Source organism: Mobula birostris, chromosome 32 (genome assembly GCF_030028105.1).
Source record: "Mobula birostris isolate sMobBir1 chromosome 32, sMobBir1.hap1, whole genome shotgun sequence".
Taxonomy (NCBI): Eukaryota; Metazoa; Chordata; class Chondrichthyes; order Myliobatiformes; family Myliobatidae; genus Mobula; species Mobula birostris.
The window spans coordinates 16577870-16601360 of NC_092401.1; the positions used below are offsets into that span (position 1 = coordinate 16577870).

Below are 23491 nucleotides of genomic sequence, written 5' to 3' on the forward strand. Positions count from 1 at the left end.
AACAAGTAACTTCATGCACCCTGGTAATAAACTAATACAAATCTAAATAACATCTTGTACAGCTATAATATGCCATCCAATTCTTGTACCTAAACACTCCAACCAATGAAGGCTACACTCTGTCTACTTGTGTCACTATTTTCAGAGAAACACCCTGAGCTGTTTCATTCCACAGAGCCCTGCCATTTCTGCCTTCATTTAACCTCTCAAAATAGATCACTTCATACTTGTTGAAGTTAAATTCCACCTGCCATTGTTTGATGCATTTTTCCAATTAATCTGGACACTGTTGTAACTTTAGACAACTTTCTTCACTGTCCACTACCAAAGTACACAAATTTACCCAAATCATGCTACTTACATGTTCAACAAAATTGATAATATATACGACAAATAGGGGAGACAGCACTAATCCCTGACGCACACCTTTGGTTCACAGATCTCAGATCTGAAGAACAACTTCCTTCTGCTTCCACCAAGTCAACTTTGTAACCCACCTGATCTAACTTGCTGGACCAGCCGACCAATTGGTCTTCATTAATAGCCTTGCTGAAGTCTACATAGACAACATCATAGAGGCATCGAACACTACAGCACAGATACAGGCCCTTTGACCCATCTAGTCCCATCAACCTGCACCCAGACTAGCCCTCCGCGCCCCTCCTATACATGTACCCATCCAAATTTCTCTTGAATGTTGAACTCAAACCCACATCCACCACCTCCACTGGAGATCATTCTGCATTCTCACTGCATTGTGAGGAGAAGATGGCGACACGACGGCAGCGCGCGCGGCCTCTCCGGTGAGTGAATGGTATCTGTTATCTGTCAAGTAGGGGACTGTGCACTATTCTGATTTGATGGAGACGTACATGAGAGTACCGAGGAACATCTGGAAAACTTCTGAAATGCCCGCTTCGCTGCCGCTGTTACTGTGTGATAACCGGAATCTCCAGAGCAGAAGGCCCCGAAATCCTCAGCTTTGCGTGTGTCAGCGGCCAGGGCGAGGTCAAAGGCGCTCGGCAAAGGATGGCGTTCGGGAGGCTGTATCGGAGCGGCTGGTCGGAGGCTCGAAGTTTTCGGACGGACAGACTCAGTGTCGGCTGCTTCCAAGGCATCGGCAAGTTGGCGGTGCCTGGAGGTTTATGGCAGGGAGTTTCTCCCTTTTGCCGCCTGCTATCAGGGACTCGGGAGTCGATCGACTCGGGGACTTTGAGACTTTTTTTACTGTGCCCATGGTCTGTTCTTCATCAAATTATGGTATTGCTTTGCACTGCTGTAACTATATGTTATAATTATGTGGTTCTGTCAGTGTTAGTCTTTGATTTGTCCTGTTTTCGGTGATATCACTCCGGAGAAACATTGTATCATTTCTTAATGCATGTATGCATTCCTAAATGACAATAAAAGAGGGCTGAGTGTTCTCATAATGTAAATCAGTCAGGGCAGAGAAGAAACTTATTTCAGCAGAAAATTGTACATAGTTGGCATTCTGTGACTCAGAGGGCTGTTGAGATCGATGTACTGAACAGTAAATCAGTAAGAGGATGAAACTGGACAGTAAAATGAACATGGGGCACAGAATCTGCCCCGAAAAGATAGCTTAGCAGAACCATACTGCTTATTATGTTAGCCTGAAGGGATACGGGGAGAAGGCAGAAGATTGGGGTTGAGAGGCAAATGGTTCAGCCATGATGATCTGGTGCAGCAGACTCAATGGCCTAATTTTGCTCCTATATCTTATGGTCTTACAGTTTTGATCTTCCCTCCATCAATGTCACGCTATATTAAGGGAAATAATTTAAAACAGCCACAGGTTGAGCATCCCTTATCCAAATGCTTGGGCTGGAAATGTTTCGGATTTCAGATTTCAGAATATTTGTCTATATAATGAGATACCTTGGGGATGGGACCCAGGTCTAAACAAGAAATCCATTTGTGTTACATATACAGCTTATGTGAAGCTCACAAAGTGAACAGTCTGCAGTGGGCACACAGTCTGACATGATGGAGCTGGGTCCTCCACAGACTGTCAGGGTTGAATTTGCGCACTCAACCACGTCTATAATGGCATTCCACTGCTGCAATTACCTCCATATCTGACATTGATCTTAAACAGCTAAACAGCTGCCAGTTCCACAACAAGTACTGTGTGACTGGGGGGGGGGGGGTAGTAGTTTAATAATTCTATGCATTAAGCTATTACACACCTTCAATTTTCAGTTCATTGGGATAGATCTTTGATTGTTTCATGATCAGCATACCGTTAAGCGGCACACGTTCACTCCAATGCCGAAGAAACCATTCTTGCAATACACAATCAATATCTTCATTTTTCACTCTATGCAGCGTTTTTCTATTTTTCATTAACTTCTCACGTTACATACAGTATTTTAAGATACTTCTCAGAGCTGTTATGGTGTGCAGAGACTTGCATATCACTTAGGAATCTTCCCAGTGCCTTGTGGAATTTTCTATTTGTGACATCATGTCAGCAAAACATTTCGGATTTTGGAACTTCAGATGAGGGGTACTAATCCTGTATTTAAATATCTAAAGAGTAGCCACTCTCATTCAACAGTGGGAAGCAAAACTTATAATGAAGATAACAACACAATTACAATTTTTTCCCCCCATTTGTTGTAAGCGTAGACAGCTGTCAAAAAATACCTCCAATTTTACCAGTACTGGTGGGTTAAAGTATTTTTTGCTCATCAGATTTACTCTTCAATCTCCAAAAGAGTAAACTGATAAAATTATTTCTGACTGGGACAGAGATTCTCACTGCTTTGCTGGATTGGATCTCAGAAACTGGGGATGCAAGGGCAAATAATGAGCTCAAGACAGTCTGCAGATGCTGGAAATCCAGAGCAACACACACACACACAATGCTGGAGGAACTCAGCAGGCCAGGCAGCATCTATGGAAATGGAAAAACAGTTGACATTTTGGGCTGAGACCCTTCCTCAGGACTGGAAAGGAAGGAGGAAGATGCCAGAATAGAAAAAGTGGGCAAACGGAAGGAGGATAACTAGAAGGTGATAGGTGAAGACGGGGGGGGGGGGGGGGAGGAAGGAAAAAGGAACGAATCAGAGGGAGGTAAGGAGGTTAATTAATAAGCTCAATCATGTAAATAAGGAAAGACAATCATCATATACATGGACTAAAAATATCCTTTAATTTGAACTTGGCTCCTAAAGCTACTGATAAATGCAGCGAGTAGAGTTTCTGTGGCCCTTAAATGAGCATTCATTTGAATTTAGATCAACACCAGTCCAGAATGAGCAGTACTCGAGAAAGATCTTTTAAAAGCAGTCTCATCTCTCACATTTCTCTCTCCCTTTATGGTTCTACTTTCCCTCATTTTAAAGAATTAGAAGTAATGGAAAAAGTAGGCTGTCCACCCTTACCTGAGATCCCATAAATATTCTCTGAGCTGTACACAGCATCTTTGGGTTCTAAAGTTGATCGCCTCTTGCTAAGACGAACTGCACATGCATCACTTTCTTGCTTTTTGCTTGAAAAAAAATCGAACAGCATTTTAAATGTAGCTTTCATAAACTTTACCACATACTTTCATGAACTTTACCACGTACTTTCATTTACTTTTCATCAGTGGAGATAGCCATCTTGACTTAATCCCGTGACAAATATCAGCTTTTATGGCAGGACAAATCTTCGTTAAGTCTTTATTACATCAAAAAGTCAATAATGCCAAAAAAGATGGGATTTTGTAGCAGTGTCACAATTCAAAACTAAAAAAGTTGATATATTCTCTGAAAAATGTATATACCTTTGAGGCGAGGACTTTGAAATTTCGTTCTCTATTGATAGACTTTTCATATCTTTATTCATGCTTCTTGGCTTGGGCAGTGGTTTTGGTTTGGCTACTCTCCCTTTGAGACACCAGATGACAAAACCACTTAGCTCTCTGTAAAATAAAAATAAAACAGAATAGCTAATACATCTGCACACACACATTGTGGACATAGTTGTGCATCCCGCGTACATCTCACTCAGTAGCCATTTTATTAGGTACACCTGCTCATTAATACAAATATCTAATCCGTTAATCACATTGGAGGCAACCCAATGCATAAAAGCATACAGACATGGTCAAGAGGTTCAGTTGTTCACACCAAACAAAAGAATGAGGAAGAAATGTGATCTAATTGACTCTGATTCTGGAATATCTGTTGGTGACCGACAGGTGGCTTGAGTCATTCAGAAACTGCTAATCTCCTGGGATTTTCACGCACAACAGTCTCTAGAGTTTACAGAGAATGGTGTGTAAAAGATAAAACATCCAGTGAGTGGCAGTTCTGCTGGCAAAAATGCCTTGTTAGTGAGAGAGGTTCAGGAGAATGGTCCGACTGGTTCAAGCTGCCAGGAAGTCAAGAGTAACTCAAATGTACACCCATTACACTAGGAATGTGCAGAAGAGCATCTCTGACCGCACAACATGTCGAACATTGAATGGAAGGGCTACAGCAGCAGAGGACAACATCGGGTTCCACTCATGCACCTAATAGCAGAAGACCACAAACTTACACTTAGTGGCCACTTTATAAAGCACAGGAGGTATCTAATAAAGTGGTTATTGAGTGTATATGCTTAGCAAACATACGCCAAACAGGCAAAATAAACAGAAACCAAGGCAGACCTGTGGATACCTAATAAACACAGGCAGAGACCTGTACCTGATAAATATGCATCAAGATAAAACCTCAGAAAAATGGAGCAGTCTTTAAACCAAATAATGAACCTAGTCAATAATTAACAGATCCTTTCTTGTACTTAGGTACCAAACTGAAAGCATTTGATTAGATATGGTGCCTGATGAGTGACGCAAATTATTCAGAGAATGTAAAAAGCCTCTTCTATACTCTGCAGTAAGTTCAAGCAAGGTTTGTGATTACAGGAAAACACCTTAAGCTCTATAGAAAGCTCTCCTCATGAAACTGAGCAATGCTATCCATCTTTCTGATTTTCTATTAAACACAACGAAAATTAATACAGGTACAAATCTGTACTGTATACATTGCCATGAAATTTACTTAAGTTATGCTAAATTATGCAATTATTCAATTATGCTAAAATTGCACTTGACAGGGAACGTCTTTCACTTCTTAAAAAAAACTTCTGGCATAATTAAGGCAGACATTACTTACCCTATGCATGTATACGAAGGCACAAACTGCTTGCTTTTCCCAGTCAGTTTGATATCAAACACAGCAGTGTCTGCCTCTTTGAATGGGACTTTCCTAATACATAAACGTTTCTTTTTAGACACTGAAACCTCTGAAGAAAGAAGGGAGAACTGTTACTATAGTTAAAACTGGGAGAAGAGTATGCCGGGGAATGAAAGGGGTTAAAAGAATGTGGAAATATAGTCAAAACTGCAGGCACATCCCAACACCAATGGGGATTTAGGCTAGAAACCCTCACAACTTGATACTCAAGACTCACAGTCATAATCCAATTGTACTCATGCTAAGCAGTAGTTGAAATGATCCCTTGGATGTTGTGCAGTTCTAGTCCTTCCAACTGCTTTTTTAATGCTTGAAGTGACTGACGGCGTTCTGACAGTACTTTTCATTAAGGCCCTTCACCTTTGATTATCAGGGGGATGGAGAAGCTAGACAAAAGATCGCACAATATTTTTGATATTGGGACAAGTGAAAGACAATATTTGTGTATGGAATATACAAAGCTAACAGGGAGTACACAGGTAGTCTGTACTGAATTTGGCTCTCTTCTACAAACATTTGTAAAATCCCATTAGAGCCTGTGTGAATCAAAACAAAGTGTCCATGGCTTCTCTGCGACCAGTCCCTCTAAGCAGACATTGACTAGCAATACAGAATCGATGTTCTAACCTAGTTTAAGTTGTTGGCAGCTGTTTCACTGACTTGTATAAAAATGGGAAAGTGACTATTATAGTGGCCAATGCCACACAGATTTAAGATAGAATTAAAACTCAAATTGCTGCCTTGCCATTATTCTGTGCTTAACCAATAGGTTATGATAGACAAGTTCAACTTATCAATCATTCATTATACAATGACTTAGAAACATGGTGCAATAGTATCTGATCCAAGGGTATAGTCCATGAGTACCAACGATCCAAGTTAAAATTAAATCAGAAACATTCTGATTCATGAATCTGGGCTTTTACAGCAGCTGGTTTTATCCACTTGCTTCATTGATCCTAAATTATAACATCTGATCATTTGACACTTGTTTTAATTGTATGTGAGTAGCACAAGAATAACAAGATATGCAAACAAAAGATAGAGGATCAAGAATCATGAACATACAAGAAATATGGAGATGAAAGCTTCAAGGTAAATTAGTGATGGACTCTCTAACACAGACAGTTTGGACACTCCTGCACCAGTGAGTTATAATGCCAGGTAAGGTAAAGGTCGCCATGTAACACAAAAAATGCCTTTATAATGGCAAATATAACATAGCAAAATTACACTATAGTAACACATTATTTCTATGGAGTTCCAAGAAGGAATTTGATAAGGTCAGAACAAGCCTAAGCTCAGAGTTGAAAACAAATTTATTGATTTGCTAAGCAGCATGACATAGCACAGTTGAAGGCTATTTGAGCCATCAAGTTCGTATGTAATGCAATACATGAGTATGTTCAATTTTTATTATTAAAGAAATTTATGAGACATGCTCAAGTCTTTATTTTCTCTCATCCCAGGTACCAGGAAAATGCACAGGTGTTTAGTCCACCAATTGATTTAAGTATCAGGCACGATATGTTTATGTTAAAACAACCAGTTACATTTCCATTTCATACCAAAACAACTTTAAGATTGTTGCAAAAAAATACTTACTTGAGTCTAAGAATTCATCCACAAAAGTATATCCTGAAGGTAAAGGGCTTTTATCAAGAAGTAACTGGATATCTGCCACAACATCTCCCTGAGGATTCTGACAAATAGAGCTTAATATTAACACAAAATCAACATATCCTCTCAAAGTCTGGTGACACCAACATTCTAAGCACCTCAACCACAAATTGCTTTGAAATTGTCTTTATATCATAATGGAACTGATAGAATTAGAGTCAGCGGTGCCACGGTAGCGTGGCGGTTATCTTGTGGTGCATCGGGTGGCAACTTTGCCATTTTGTTAGCACTTGATTGTTTCATACGAGGCTTGAGTTGCTAGCTCGACGCTTAATCCATTAGGAATAGAAAGCATGCAAAGAGCCAGCTAGATTCGAACCCAGGACCACTTGCCTCGAAGTCCAGTGGGGATGCCACGACACCACTGGCCAGCTAGCATTGTGGTTAATGTGTTGCTGTTACCGCTCGGGGCGTTGGTGTTAAATTCCAATGCTGTCAGTAAGTTTGCAGATTCTTCCTACAAGTGCCTGCGTATCCTGTGTGCCCCTGCTTTCTCCCACATTCCCAAAACGTACTGTTTAATGGGCTAATTGGCCATGGTAAATTGCCCTGTGATTAGGTAGGGTTGCTGGGTGGTGTGGCTCATTGGGCCAAAAGGGCCTGTTCTATGCCATCTCAAGAAATAAATACATTTTGGATCCAGGTGGACTATTGAGACTTCACTGATGCCTACTGTGATGGTCACCTTTCACCCCACCATGCACTCCCCCGCACCCCCCCAAAGATATGGGTTCATGCTATTCTTGTTGTACATTAACTGTGCTGTTTGGCCCAAACAGTTTTCAAATGTCTTGCATGAATCCATGAGTTCTGATACGTTTACAGAATTGGCAGTGGAAGTACATGGCAAGGCTGTCTTCCGCAAAGGGCCTGACAATCAATGAACAGTCAAATTGGGTGCCTGGGACCAAGCTCAATTCACACACATACAGAAAGGTAGATGGCTGCAATACATCCAGGAAGCCAGGTCAACTACAGAACTGACTATGTTTCATAGCTCTCCAAGTTATAGAACTTCGAAATTTGGACAAAGCTTAAAATGCTGGTTTTAATTCTAATTATAAGACTTCTGCAGTGTAATGTGGGCACGTGGCCAAGTGGTTAAGGCATCGGACTAGCTACCTGAAGGTCTTGAGTTCGAGCCCCAGCCGAGGGAACGCGTTGTATCCTTGAGCAAGGCACTTAATTGCACATTGCTCTGCAACGATACCGGTGCCAAGCTGTATGGGTCCTAATGCCCTTCCCTTGGACAACATTGGTGTTGTGGAGAGGGGAGACTTGCAGCATGGGCAACTGCTGGTCTTCCATACAACCTTGCCCAGGCCTGCGCCCTGGAGAGTGAAGACTTTCCAGGTGCAGATCCATGGTCTCGCAAGACTAACGGATGCCTTTATGCAGTGTAATACTTTTAATCAAATTATTTTTATTTCCCCTTTCCAACCCACTCATGTAGTCAATGAGCTCTCTGCTAGCTGTGTCATGGTCCAAGTTGCCGTTGGATACATACCCATTGTAGTTAATGATTGGCCCATTCTGCGCTATAATGACTGAGGGCTATTGGACCTCAGCAAGTACATGCTCCGCTGTCAGAGCTCATGTTGAGTGCAAAGGCAGATGGAACCGAAAGATTTTATGCATTACAAATCTATTGATAAATTCAAGACTTCCACAGGATGCAGCAACAAAACTGATGTGGTGGTGGACTAGACAGAGGTGGCTAAGCCCTGAACATTCTGAACGATGAGCTGCAGTCAAAGGACCCTATTTATATTGGTTTATTGTTATCACATGTACCTAGACAGAGTGAAAATCTTCTGTCTTATGGCATATATAATTACAGTGAGGTAGTAAAATGAAAACAGAATGCAGGATATTTAGTGTTGCGGTTAGAGAAAGTACAGTGCAGATAAACAAATAATGAACAATGAGGTATATCAAGAATTCATTTTTTAGCACGAGGAGTCCATTCTCGAGTCCAATAACAGAAAGATAGAAGCTGTCTTTGAGCCTGGTGGTATGCTTTTGCATCTTCTACCCGATGGGAGGAAGGAGAAGAGAGAATGATCAGAATGCGAGAGGTCTTCGATTATGGTAGCTGCTTCCCAAGGCAGCAGGAAGAGTAGACGGAGTCAATGAAGGAAAGGCTGATTTGTGTGATGGACCTGACTATAATCACTCTGCAATTTATTGCCATTTTGCATAGAGCAGCTGCCACGCCAAGTTGTGATGCAAGCAGATAGAATGCTTTCTATGTTGCATCAATAAAAGTTGGTAAGTATCTTCAAAGATATTCCAAATTCCCTTAGCATCCTGAGGAAGTTGAGGTGTTGGTGTGCTTTTCTGGCTGTACCTGAACAAGAACAAATTTTTGATGATATTTACACATAGAAACTTGAGGATTTCAACCACCTCCACCTCAGCACCATTAATTTAGACAGGGTTTTATAATCCATCTCATTTCTTGAATACAATATCCAGCACTTTGCTTTGCTGTCATTGAGGGAAAGGCTTTTGTCTTGTTACCATGACACTAGGCTCCATTTCCTTGTTGCATCTAAACCAATTTTAACATACTCTATAAGATCTTCAATGTAATATCACACACTATGTTGAGGGTGGGGTGGAAGCAGGAAAAACAGATGACAACCTACCTCTTTAACCAGCAAGGAGCTGGCACACAGGTAGCACCCAGATTTCTGACCAAAGCCTTTAGCAAAGTTTGCAGAAGATCCTTCTACAGTTGCAGTGATCTAAAATATATATACACAAATGATGGGCAGTTTTAAATGCCAAGTAGTTTTTAGTTTGGAGCAAACAACACAAGTGTAACTCACAAGTCAATGCCTACTCAGAAATGCTATCTTGTAGAGACATTTATAGTGGATGGTATAAGCTACAGCAATCTCTTGACCAAATTTTTTGGACTTAGCACTAAATAAGACTTCATATGCCCTGGTACCTCTTCTTCCTTAACAAGTTCACACAGAGCTATTGTTTTACATTTTAGTCTAATACTTTTTTAGTTCTTATGACCTGCGCACTTAACTTCTGCAGTACCAATGGAAATCGTTTGCCTTAGCTATCTCAAGGTCATGAATATGGGATTCCACTGCAATTTCCCTACTATTTCTTCTGTATTCCCATTGCTTTGGTCTTCATCGTCAGGCAAATGAATTACTCATCCTTCTGCAGGCTGATCACTGTTGGCCAGTTTTCCATTCACCCAGTTAGTCAAAAAATATCTTCCTTATACTCTCTTCCTTGATAGCAACCACACACTCAATTTTTGTATAATCACTTAATGATGCCAGCTACATTTGTCTAGCTTATAGAGATAAGTATCACAAAAAAACAAGGACGTAGCACTAAGCCCCCAAGAAATCACACTCCAAACAACCTACCAGTCATTAAAATACCAATTAACATTCAGCTCAACTTTCTGCTACCTTCACACTCGCTATTGGATTGAAATCATCAATGACATTTCAGGAAGAAGATGGCAGGGTTTGTCATCGAAACGTTGGTTATAATCGATACGTATAAATGGCTGGAAGCCTGAGAAGAGTTTATTCGTCATATATGCCGGGAAAGCACTAAATCCTTATTCACATTGTCCACCTCCACAAAGGTTACCTCCTTATTTCCAATAGACGCACACATTCCTTACTTATACATACTAAATTTATAGGATATCTTTGGAGTTTCCATGTTTTTTTCCCCACTCACACTATTTTTACCCTCACTATATCTATCTTGATTTTATTTCTAGTCCTACACCTTTAGAACGGAGCTCTCAGAATCTGAAACATTTCTTTTTATTTATATGCATTATCCCATATAATCTTGGCATCCAAGGCTGCAAAATCAGAATCCCATCTCCTATTTTTCAATATATTTCATGGTTGATCAAATGTTGCCCATCTTTTAAGAATATGTACTGATCATCCCTGCTTTTCTCCTTGTGCTAGGAATTAATTATTGTAAACTTGCAAAAATTAACAATGATCCACCCATTACCCCAGATCATTCCCATCTGCAGGTGTGGGACAGAAAAAAATACCAATGAACATCACTGATACAGCAAGGCAGCAACTCAGCATTTGTCATGATGAAGCTATTGTGTTCATCCGGACCCCTCCACTACTTTAAATTGTGATCCCTCTTTGCTGTATTGACATTACACTATTGATAGTATGTGCAGAAACAAATAAACAAGGTTTTTTTTTACATGGTTGCACCCAAACCTATTAACACCACCGTGAAGAAGAGGACATCAGTTGCTTCGTAATACCAACAAATATAACAGACGATTTTCTCAATGTCACTGGACTGAAATCCCGTAAATCTCTACCTAATGTTATCATAATTATATATGCTGTGTGTGACTGTTGGTACTGTGTTTTGCATCTTGGCCCCTGAAAGGATGCTGTTTAGTTTGGCTGTATTCATGAATATGGCTGAATGACAATTAAACTTGAACTTCACCACGTGGACTGCAGAAAGTCTACAAGACACTTCTTCAACAGCTTCTCAAGGGCAAAGAAGGATTAGCAATACGAAAAACAAATCAGTCATGCCAGTGATGATCATATAACGTTGGAAAAACAGACTTAAAACTAATTATTCTATAGGTTCCTAATTTATCCCATTTTTTCAAATGTGAATTCAACAAGTGAAAATAAAAATGTGAACACAGAATTACTATACCAGTTGATATTCCTTTGGACATGTGCTCTGATTTGAGGCCCATCCTATACCAGTCAGAGGGTAATAGTTTGAATCATTGGTCTCTAGTGCAGCCATGTGAAACAGTGGGCAAGCGAAATCCTTTCTGGCTACTCACCACTTCAAATCAAAGTCCTGTAAGATCAAATGAAAGCAAATTAAATTGAAGGTTGAGGGGAAAAAAAACACACCTAAGACTCCTTTCTTGAATAATTCACAAAATATACAAGTTCTCTTGAAACAAAAAGGAAATGTAGTAAAACTCATGGCTGAGAGGTTAAATCGACAGACTGCCAATCCATTGTGCTTTGCATGCGTGGGTTTAAATCCCATCCTCGTTGTGAGCTGTTATATTGGGGGAAAGTAGCAATGAGGTAGCAGAGAACATTCCTTCAGACTTAGTTTGGGTGGCACGGTAGTGTAGTGGTTGGCACAATGCTTTACAGTACTGGCGGCCTGGTTTCAATTCCCGCCGTTGCTTGTAAGAAGTTCTCCCTGTGACTGCGTGGATTTCTTCTGGGTGCTCCGGTTTCTTCCGAAGATGTACCGGTTGGTAGGTTAATTGGTCATTGTAAATTGTCTTATTGTCCTGTGATTAGGCTCAGATTAAACTGGAGGATTGCTGGGTGGCGTGGCTCGAAGGGCTTATTCCGCGCTGTATTTCAATAAACAAACAAACAAATAAGTCATCCACTATACAACGACGTAAAAATACCATTGGTTTGGTATTTGACTAACGGACGTCTGCCATGCTCCCTTCTCACTCACCCTGCCCAGGAATCTCCATTCCCTTTAAACTTAACTAGGTTAACTGGAAGATGTATTTCAATACACTAACTTAAAAAAAATGTTGTAATAACTAAAAGTAACAAGCCTAAATAATCAGCTCATCAGAATCAAAACATTGAACATGTCAGAGCAACACACACAAAATACTGGAGTTACTCAGCAGGCTAGGCAGCATCTCCAGTCCTGCTGAAGTGTTTCGGCCCGAAACATTGACTGTACTTTTTTCCATAGATGCTGCCTGGCCTGCTGAGTTCCTCCAGCAATTTGTGTGTGTGTTGCTCAGATTTCCAGCATCTGCAGATTTTCTCCCGCTTGTGAATTGAACATCTCAGACCAGTTGTTACTAGAATTTTACCATAGTTTGAAAGAATATTAACAACATATTACATCATTAGATTATCTACAACACTACTATCATTAAAGCAAATTCAGATGTCAATTTGCCAAATCTGATCACTGAGTTTTACTGCCTGTTAAAGGAGGAGGAGAAGATGGCGGCATGACGCAGCACGCGCGGCCACTTCGGTGGTGATGTTTGTTATTTGTCAAGTAGGGTGCCGTGCACAATTCTGATTTGATGGAGACAGATGTGAGAGTACGGTGGAACATCTGGAGAAACTTCTGAAATGCTCGCTTTGCTGCCGCTGTCACTGTGTGATCCAGAATCTCCGGAGAAGGCCCTGAATCCTCGACTTTGCTTGTTCTGGCGGCCGGGCAAGGTCGAAGGCCCTCAGCAGAGGATGGCGCTCTGGAGGCTGTATCGGAGGCTCGAAGTTTTTGGATGGACGGACTCAGTGCCGGCTGTGGCGGGTGCTTCCAATGCATCAGCAGTTGGCGGTGCCTGGAAGTTTATGGCAGGGAGTTTCTCCCTTTGCCACCTGCTATCGGGGACTCGGGAGTCGATCAACTCGGGACTTTGAGACTTTTTTTTTCCGTGCCCATGGTCTGTTCTTTATCAAATTATGGTATTTTTGCACTGCTGTAACTATATGTTATAATTATATGGTTCTATCAGTGTTAGTCTTTGGTTTATCCTGTTTTTCTGTGATATCACTCTGGAGGAACATCGTATCATTTCTTAATGCATGCATGCATTTCTAAATGACAATAAACGAGGACTGAGTGTTCTCATAATCTAAAAAAAATCTAAATCTAAACCCTTGGCGTTTAGGGCAGCAATGAAAGGTCTCCATCTGTGGCGGTGTTCAAGGCTTCCTTTATTGTGCCAGTAGCTTCCTCTCAGTTTTCACTACTATTTGTAATGCAGGTGAGGCTCAGGAATGCCGTCGCACACAGACATAGAAGGTTTCTTCATTGCTGTTTCTGTAACAGTTTTGTTTGACCAGTCTGAGTTGTTAGCCCTGAGCTAAACCCCCAAACTTGGAGGACTAGTGGACCACTCTTAATCTGGCTTCTACCCTTTGACCTGGTTGGCATGAGTGAGTGTGGTTTGGGACAGTTTTCTACTGCAGTCCAGTTCCAAACACCTTGACAGATCCAGGGCAACACAGGGCTTTGGCTAATGTTGGTCCCCACTACTCCAACACAGGGGCTTTGACAGCTGATGAAACCGTGTTGCAGGCTCACCAGCTAATAAAGCAATCATTATTATTGAATGCTTAAGTTCACAAACATCCAAAGTCACCTAGGACATTTTGAAAACAAACAATAAAAATGCAAGTTTTATAAAGTTGATACTACTTTAAAAAAAAACTATTGAAAATAATTAAACCATTAATTATCTTCCTCTAAGCAGTGGGCACAGGTTCAGTATACAAAGTTTCCAGAGGGAGGTGGCAGAATGCTGCAGCAGTCAGCGTTCCTGCCTCTGGTCTGACCTTCATTTTCTCCCCATTGTAAAGCTGTGTTGGCATGTTGTAATATACTCCTCAGTATGGATAAATGTAAAATAATCAAAGGGGCTTTTATGGATATGTGCGACACATTGAATTATAAGCTACAGAAAGTAGACTGGGGATGGAACAGAACTGATTGTACTGTTATGTGTTGGGATCCAGAATGGACCAAGAACCAGGAAATATTACTACAAGTAAATAAGGAGGCTAGAGTCATCTACTGTGCAATTTCAGGACTTCTGCTCTTCCGAAGAAGGTTGCTTTTAAATAATAACTTATTTACAGCTTATCTGCCAGCAAATCTCTTCAGATCTTGGCATATCATTCTACATACCCACCAATGCATGTTCAAGCACATGGTGCAATGATGTACTGAAGCAACTTAAGGAATATGTAGTTGGCTCGATTGGGGTCCCTGTTCCTAGTTTCTGCTTCATGTTGACACCCCAATGGCAGCTAGGCCCCATTTGAAATACCAGTGACACTGACACTCAATGGCAGCTAGGCACCGCATGAAGTTCCATTGTGGCATCATGCTTGTTCCTTTAGATCCAAATGTGGAAGGTTTTCAGGCACAGCCTTACTTCCTGGCAATTTTTATAAACCAAATTGCAGATGCTGGAAAAACAAAATATGCTAGAAATATTGAGCAAGTGAGGCAATATCTGTGGAGAAAGAAACTGAGCTAATGGTTCTCATGAGTGAACTTTCATCATCCTGTTTCTTCGTATTACAGAGAGGCATCTTCCCCCACCAGCCCAAACCTCCCTACTGCCAGGCAACTACTTTACATCTACGATCAATAAACACTTTTACAAGCAGATAGCAAGAAAGGGGATGGAGTTCAAGAACAGAAGGCAGGACTGAATTAAGAAAGAATTAAAACTCAAAAGACAGGGTTTTATGTGGCTTCTGAAAGTAAATACCAGGAAAATACATGTGGAAGAATGAGGAATAGTTTAAAGTCTCCAGCTACAGTCTGGAAATCCTGCTCAAAACTATTCACACCATTAATATGCAAGACACACCCTGACCAGCGTCTCTATGGGATGTATTTCCATGAGTTATAAATGGTGCCTGTATAACATTTTGCAACAGTGGAAAATATCCCAATGACTATTTTAAACTATGAAATAAAAAACTCTTTCTTCAAGTAAAAATCCTTTGGAAAAAAATTTAAACCATAAACCAGTAAGTGCATGAAGTCATTATTTTCTTACACCATTTTGAGTATTAGTAACAAAATCAGCAGCAGTCAGTGATCACTGCAGCTAAATTGCTTCTCAGAAAGCAGGTAAATGCTAAGACATTGGTGGAGGTACTTTTAGGATCAGTTGACAGAACGTAGGCTCATCTGACTGCATCTCCAAATAAATTAATTGGACCAACTATATATGCAAGCATTCCACAGACCAGGTAAATATTCTGTAACAGATGATTCCCGTTATTATCCACAAGACTTTCCCACCACAAAAGTCAGGACTGCAACCAAATGAGTAAAGTTCCAATAACCTAGAAGTGAGGCATCATCAAGGACACTTGACTGGCACTGTAGCCTCCCATTCTAAATCTTCATTCCCTCCATCACTGGCATTCAGTAGCTGCTGTATACACTATCCACAAAAGCAAATTACAGAGGCTTCTTTCACAACAGTTCCCAAACCTTGTGGCACATTAGGGAATACTATCTCCTGCAAGTCTGCTCCTATTTTTCATGCTCTTTTTTTTAAAATCGCTGTTGAGTCAAAATACTAAAGTTCCCAATTTATTTCCACCACAAAACTAAATTTACCAGATGGAATGCAGAATATCAAATAAGTAATTATGCTTTTTTACATGCAGTTAGGGACAATTGTTCAAACTCTTTAAATGGATTAGTTAACGTACGAGTTTGACAGAAGGGACTATTTCTGTGCCATACAGTTCTGATTCTATGACTAGCTCCTTAATCAGCATTGAAGTTACACCAATAAAAACAAAGGTGAAGGCTATTGCTACAAGTTCAAACAAAGTGCAAGGTTTCCAACGCCTTCTGAAAGAGAATGGGAAGGATATCACACTGATGTGTTGGCTTGGGAGTTGCTGCTAAAGCTGCTTTGCCAAATTATTTTAAATTCACTCTACAGCTAAGCACACAGTGTATCAAAGGAGGAGGAAGTGAATGGTTTGGATCTCAGTAAGCAGAATTCTTGGATGATCCTGCATCACAGCAATCGAGAGAACTGAATGTGTGACCATACAGGCAAATAGATTTTTCAGTACCTTAAGACATTGAAGCAGAATTAGGCCATTCAGCCCATCGAGTCTGCTCTGCTATTTGATCATGGCCGATCTATTTCCCTCTCAACTCCATGCTCCTGCCTTCTCCCCATAACATTTCACACCCTGACTTATCAAGAAGCCTGCGTATTAAATACGCTCATTGACCTGTCCCCTACAGCCGCCTGTGGCAACGAATTCCAAATTCACCACCGCTGGCTAAAGAAATAACTCATCTCCATTATAAATGGACGTCACTCTATGTCCTAGAGTGCCCTCTGGTCCTAGATTTCCCCAATACAGGAAACATCCTCTCCAAATCCATTCTTTCTAGGCCTTTCAACATTTGATAGGTATAATGAGATTTCCGCCCCCCCCCCCCCCCACCATTCTTCTAAATTCCAGCAAGTACAGGCCCAGAGCCATCAAACGCTCCTCCTGTAATAAGACCATCAATCCTGGAATCAATTTCATGAACCTACTTTGAACTCTCTCAAAAGTCAGCGCATCCTTTCTTAGTAAGTGGCCTAAAACTGCTCGCAATATTCCAACTGAGGCCTCATCAGTGCCTTACAAAGCCTCACCATTACATCCGTTCTATATTTGAGCCACCTCGAGGTACGTGCTGGTAGGGAATCCATGAGGGTCTGAAGTAGTAATGATTGATGCAGTTTGGACCCAGTAGTTCTTGGATCAATTTGGCCTTGCCTTCATCTTTACATGGCTATAAGATTAGTTAAGTACCACTCAAACATCACTTCAGGATGCCAATTCAGATGAATTCCAACCAAGATGGAATACAGCGATTGTTGGATCTCCATTCAGGAAAAATAACATCCTTAAGAAAGTGTTTAAATGGACAACTGCTATTCAATAGTAGAACACATTCACTAACTCTACAGTATACTCCTGTAGCTTGCCAAACAGTCCAAAGGTTAGCACTATAAGCAGAAGTAAATAGCATGCGCGCGTTTAAGATAAACATACTATTGTTGAAGATACTCCCAATGCCAGAACCAGATCAATCACGAATATTAATTTTGAAACTCTTTGGCATGATGGTACTGATGGAGGTCGAAGAGCTTTGATGCACATATTAAACTTTGTGCCAGACCATTTAACCAAATTTACTGCTTTTATGAACCATTTTTGGCATGTGGGTTTGATAATACTACTAACAAATGCATATGCCCCCTGTGTTAAATGAAGAGAGAAAATACACACTCCTTTGAGTTTAGACTGATAAGGAGTGATCTAATCAAGATCTGCAAATGTATAGAGATTTGACATTAATTCTACTGATGGTAAAATCCAAATTGAGAAAGCACAAATTTAAAATTAATACCCAAAGAAATTAGATCTGAAATTAGAATGCACTTTATCTCAAAAAAAGATAATTAAACTCTGGAAACTATCCTACAAATATGAAGTTTTCAAAACTTAAATCAATAGTTTCCTGTTAAGATGGAAAGTGTTTGAAGATGTTTAAATGGAACAAAGGTACAAAATCCCTACTATTTAAGAACTCATTAACATATGCCAGAAACCAATTTCCACAACCAATCTAAAAGTCCTTCACTGGAAATATTAACTGTTTCTCTTTCCACAAATGCCATCTGACCTGTTGAATGTTTCCAGCATTTTCTGTTTTTATTCCAGATTTACATTATCTGCAAGTTTTTTGAAAAAAAACTTCCTTCTGCATATGAAAGCACAACACACAATGACAAAAGAGGAGCATAAACTCGCTAGCTCTAAATTCTGCATAATTAAAATTACTATACAGTATCAAGTGAAAATAGAAGATACTGTTAACCCTAAATTAGGAACAAAAATATTGCAGGAAGGTCATTTGGTTGTATAAAAATGCAACATCATCAGATGCAGCACCATAAAAATTATGCCAAGAGCACTGACTTACACACAAACAAGAGATCCTGCAGATGCAGGAAATCCAGAACAACACACATAAAGTGCTGGAGGAACTCAGCAGTCAGGCAGCATCTATGGAAATTAATAAACAGTTGATGATTTAGGATGAGATCCTTTACACTTACAAAGTATTATTAAAAATCAAATGAGAGGCGAGCATTTCACAATCATCCAAAAATTATTACTTCCTTTTGAGAGCAAAATATGGTGCAGCATTTTTAATCGCTAAACCATAAAAGCACACACCTAATGTAGGCTTTGTCGTGCATTACAGGAACAAACCACATGAACCACAGAGTACTTCCTTTAGTGCTTCCAAGGACAGAACTACAAATAGCAATGATTACTCATACAATAGAAAAAGAAGTAATTTAAATGATAAGGTGGAAACAAAAACTGAAATGCAAGTGTTACAAAGTTCAAAGCATAAAATAGAGATAAAATACAAATCAGTGTGTAAAATTAAGAGACAATCGGTTCGAATAGGGTTTGTTAAGATAGTCTGTCAGGTAAACACCTGGGTTGAAATAAATATCCCTTCTATTTTTACAGCAAAATGGTTCCACTCTTCCAATGGCAACCTTGTCTTTAATACCTTTAACTACCCAGGCCTTCCAAAAAATTGAACAAGAAAGGTGAAGTTATAAGTTTCAAAATACAAGTAGGTAAATCCTAATCTGCAATGCAGGTTGATAGGGGAGGTATTAAATTAAACTTCACCCCTGACACTTCATGAAGTCCAGTAAAACAGAAGATTAGATATTCTCTTTTTATATAACTGAATAAGGGAAGTTAAATATCTATAATGTGCAGAAAGAAAAGTGGCTGATACACATAAACTACAATAAACTTTCCGAAAAATGTCTTTATGCAATCTGTAAACTACTTTGCAGATTCAAATGCCAATTGTAAACAAGAGGGAAGTCATCCAAGTCCTAGCATTGCATGACTAACAATGCACCTAGCCTCCCATGTTACACAACGGCCATTATTCTTGGTAATACACAGGAGAAATAAATCCCCAAAGCACTGCTATTACAACCAACACAATCAGGACACTCCGTCATTACTTTGCTGCGTTCTTGTAAAGTGCTTGTGAAAATAAAGATTCGCATTGATAAGAGATTTTAAATACAAGATTGGGTCTTGTTATCCAACAGCAAAACACCATAGATGGCTGATAATATGAAATGGGAACAATAAGTGCAGAAAATACTCAACAGGTCGAACTGCATCAGTGGAAGAGTTTATGAGAAGTCATTGATATGGAACATAAGTTTACAAAACATAGGAGTAAAGCTAGACAGGGCTGCAAATTTAGAAACAAAATCCTATGAATGACATTCTTCTGAAGCTGGATATAGAACAGATACTGTTATGTTTTGTAACTTGTGCTGCTTGTGCATAGGTTGGGAGGGGTCCTGGGGGTTCTAATGTTTTCCTGTCATTCATTCTTTGGGGTTTTTTCTCTTCTGTTGCATGGATGTCTGAGGAGAGTAAGGATTTCAGGGTGTATACTGTATACATTCTTTGATGGTAAATGAAACCATTGAACTATTTCAAAAGGAAAACAAGGGATTCCAAAAATGCAGGTGAATCTTCATGGTTACTTTAAGTGAAGCACTCATACATCATGTGGTAGCACGATGTTGTATGAAATTAAAAATAACCCATAATCGTTCATTTTATTTTTATTGAGATACAGTGTGGACTAGGTCCTTCAAGCCCTTCTGCCAATTTTAATCCTAGCCTAGACACGAGACAATCTACAACGACCAATTAACCTACCCAACTGGTATGTCTTTGGACTGTCAGAGGAAACTAGATCACCCAGAAGAACAATGTGGTTACGGGGAGAACAAACTCCTTACACGGAATTGTACCCGAGTCACCTGTAGCATAAAATGCTGCGCTGACCACTACACTATCGTGCTACTGTAAACAATCAGGAAAGTGTGATCACTCAAAAATATGCAAGATTACTCAAATTTATTGAAATATTAAGCATACAATAGTTACCAGCATGGAGGGAGACTTTTCAACCGATCATGCACTGCAGCATGTCCTCTAATTTTTGACAACTCTTATGGGGATTTCTTTTTCCTGCTCTCTTGCTGATCAAATATACATCCATCTTCAGCTGAAGAATATTCAGATATTCTGAGGAAGCATGTTCAAAGCTCATGATCCTCAGAAAAAAATAGTCTCACTCATGGATCTTATTTTTAAGCAATGACCCTTAATTGTCACTTGTTCATAGGAGTGAGTGCAAGCTTTAAAAAGGGAGCGGGGCCTTTCAGAACTTTTCAAAGGGCTTGAAATATTGTGAGCAGTTGCTTGTTTGCAGCAGTGAGCTTTAACAAGGGAGAAGAGTATTTTGTAACCTTTTGGCAGGCCTGAGAGATTGCAAATTATTAGGCACTTCGCAAAGGCCTAGAAGAAGAAGAAGCAAGCTTTAAGCGGTGTGAATCATGGGAGCAACCACAGAGTGAGTCAGCCAGTGTTAGAGTGGAGAGCTTGAGGCTTTGGCAAGAAGGAGTAGAGGGGAAGGTAAGTTTCTTTCTTTGTCTATTAATGTCTAACTGGAGTAGACAAAATGGCTTGAGGGTCAGTGGTATGTTTTTCATGTCAGTCTCTTTGCTTACTACATTTGTATTAAGTGCATTCAGCTGCAGCTCCTTACAGCTGGATGACCCACGGCTTGTACGAGACAATGAGATGGTAACAGATAGGAGCTACAGGAAGTTAGTCACTCTTAAGTTGCAGAAGGCAGGTGGCTGGGCAACTGTCAGGAGAGGAAAAGGGAATGGACAGGCAATACAGAGTACCCCTATGGCTGTTCCCTTCAATAACTTTGGATGTTTTTGTCTGTTGGGGGGGGTGTGGAAACAACCTATCAGAGGAAGACAGCAGGGGCCAGCTCTCTGGAACCTATGGCTCTGTTACTCAAAAGTGAAGGGAAGTGGGGAGAAGAGGAGTATAGAAGTGATAAGAGGATTCATAGGTTAGGGTAAAATACAGGAAATTCTGTTCACTGGAAATAGACAACCAGATGGCATGTTGTCTTCCAGGTGCCAAAGTCTGGGATGTATCAGCCTAGGTCTACAGCATTCTAAAGGGGAAGAGTGAACAGTCAGAAGCTGTGGTAAATGACATAGGAATAAGGATGAGATCCCAAAGAGAGAACATATGCTGCCATGTAGGAAGCAGAAACGCAAAGCCTCAAAGGTAGTAATCTCTGGAATGCTGCCTGTACCAGATGCCAGCGAGGGCAAGAATAGGGTGATCTGGCTGTTGGATGTTTCAGGATTTAGATATTTCAAAAGGGACAAAGGAGGGAGGGAGGTAAGAGAGGAGGGAGAGTGGCATTGCTAATCAGGGATAGTGTCACAGTTGCAGAAAGGGAGGATGTCCTAAAGGGTTTGTCTACTGAGTCAGTATGTAAGGGTTCAGAAACAGGAAGGGAGCAACCACTTGATTACAGGAGTTCCCAACCTTTTGTATGCCATGGACCCCCTACTATTAACCAAAGGGTCCGTGGACCCCAGGGTTGGGAACGCCTGCTCAATGGGGGAGAATTCTATAGACCCCCAACAACAGAGACACTGAGCAACAGTGAAGCAGATTTGAGAAAGGAGCAGAAAAAAAACAGGGGGGTTTTCACTTCAACTTCCCTAATATTGATTAGCAACTCCTTAGCGCAAAAGATTCAGGTGGGATGGAATTTGTTAGGTGTGTCTAGAAGGGATATCTGACATAATATGTACACAGGCCAATTAGAGGAAAGACCATATTGGATCAGGTGCTGAACAATGAACCAGATGTCAGATTTCTTGGTGGGCAAGCATTCTGAGGGCAAAGACCACAATTCCCTGACCTTTAACAAAACCTTTGAGAGAAACAGCAGCAGGGTGTACGAAAAAGTATATCATGGGGGAGGGAGAAATTATGATGCTATTAGAAATGAATTTAGGATTGCAGATTGGGAACAGATGCACTCAGAGAAATGCACAATAGAAATGTGGAGGTTGTTTAGGGAGCACTTCCATGGGCTTCTGGACTGGATTGACGCAGGGAAAGAGTGTTAGGGTGAAGGAACCATAGTTGGCAAGAGATGTGAAACCTCTAGTCAGAAGGATGAAAGAAACTTACTATGTATTATGTGTACATCTACTTCTTCATCACTCACCATGCTTAATTTGAAGCACTCCAATGATCTATTCTAATGGAATGTCATCATCCAGAAATATTAACTGTATTTCTACCTACAGGTGCTATCTACTCTGAGAATTCCCATTATATTATATCTTAGTTAAGGTTTTGGGTCGAGACTCTTCATCCAGATGAAAGTTCTTGACCTGAAATGTCAACAGTCCATTTCCTTTTATAGATGCTTCCTCATCCGCTGTGCTATTCCAGGGGTTTCTCAATGTTGCTCCAGATTCTGCAATCTACTACCCAGATTTGAGCAAATGCTTCCTGAATCAACACTGGTAATTCCGGTTTTAAAGATAAAGTTTCTTTCAATCACAAACGCTGTCGGGAGATATCTAAGACGCCCAGTTTTTAAAAAAACCATTGTTCCATATAATCATGAAGTCCCCTTATCAGTGTATGGAGAACTAAGGAAAGTGGATACAAATGTTCCCCTTGAAGAATCACACAAGCATCGCAATTAGGCAGAGGTGACCTAGAACACACGATGACGATATCGACAAGGAAGAAGTTGCGAGACGAGAGGAAGAATTAAATATAAAACAGCGATTTTCAAAAACTACAGTCTAATCTGTCGGAACAGTGCAATCTGTCGGTATAGTTCGAGTGGCTGTGTTTGTACTAAACGTTTACATACTGAGAATGCGCTGTAAAGCTCAGCCCAGCGCTAAACCTCGTCACTCAGGTGGGTGCTCCAGCCCGACACTCACCTGAGAGACCTACCGCACCCAGGTACGCAGCTCAGCACCGCCAACGCGGCGGCAGGCCACCCAAACCACCCTC

At 40.5% G+C, this 23491-nt stretch overlaps 2 protein-coding genes across 4 annotated transcripts in view; one reads left to right on the forward strand and one right to left on the reverse strand.

The window, feature by feature from the left end:
* Positions 1-23491, reverse strand: part of mvb12a (multivesicular body subunit 12A) — a 33763-nt gene that overhangs the window by 9935 nt on the left and 337 nt on the right. For all 3 annotated transcript variants that reach the window (XM_072248186.1, XM_072248185.1, XM_072248184.1), the window contains exons 2-7: positions 11640-11792; positions 9584-9682; positions 6858-6954; positions 5172-5301; positions 3794-3931; positions 3411-3517 (exon numbers count right to left, since the gene is read on the reverse strand). In XM_072248186.1, the coding sequence (XP_072104287.1) occupies positions 3411-3517; positions 3794-3931; positions 5172-5301; positions 6858-6954; positions 9584-9682; positions 11640-11735 (667 nt within the window). In that variant the 5' untranslated portion in view covers positions 11736-11792. The remainder of the gene's footprint in view (positions 1-3410; positions 3518-3793; positions 3932-5171; positions 5302-6857; positions 6955-9583; positions 9683-11639; positions 11793-23491) is intronic.
* LOC140191096 (kinetochore-associated protein DSN1 homolog) overlaps positions 23090-23491 on the forward strand; it is a 55171-nt gene continuing 54769 nt past the window's right edge. Inside the window, exon 1 of the mRNA XM_072248180.1 lies at positions 23090-23440. The gene's annotated coding sequence lies outside the window, so the exon portion shown is untranslated. The remainder of the gene's footprint in view (positions 23441-23491) is intronic.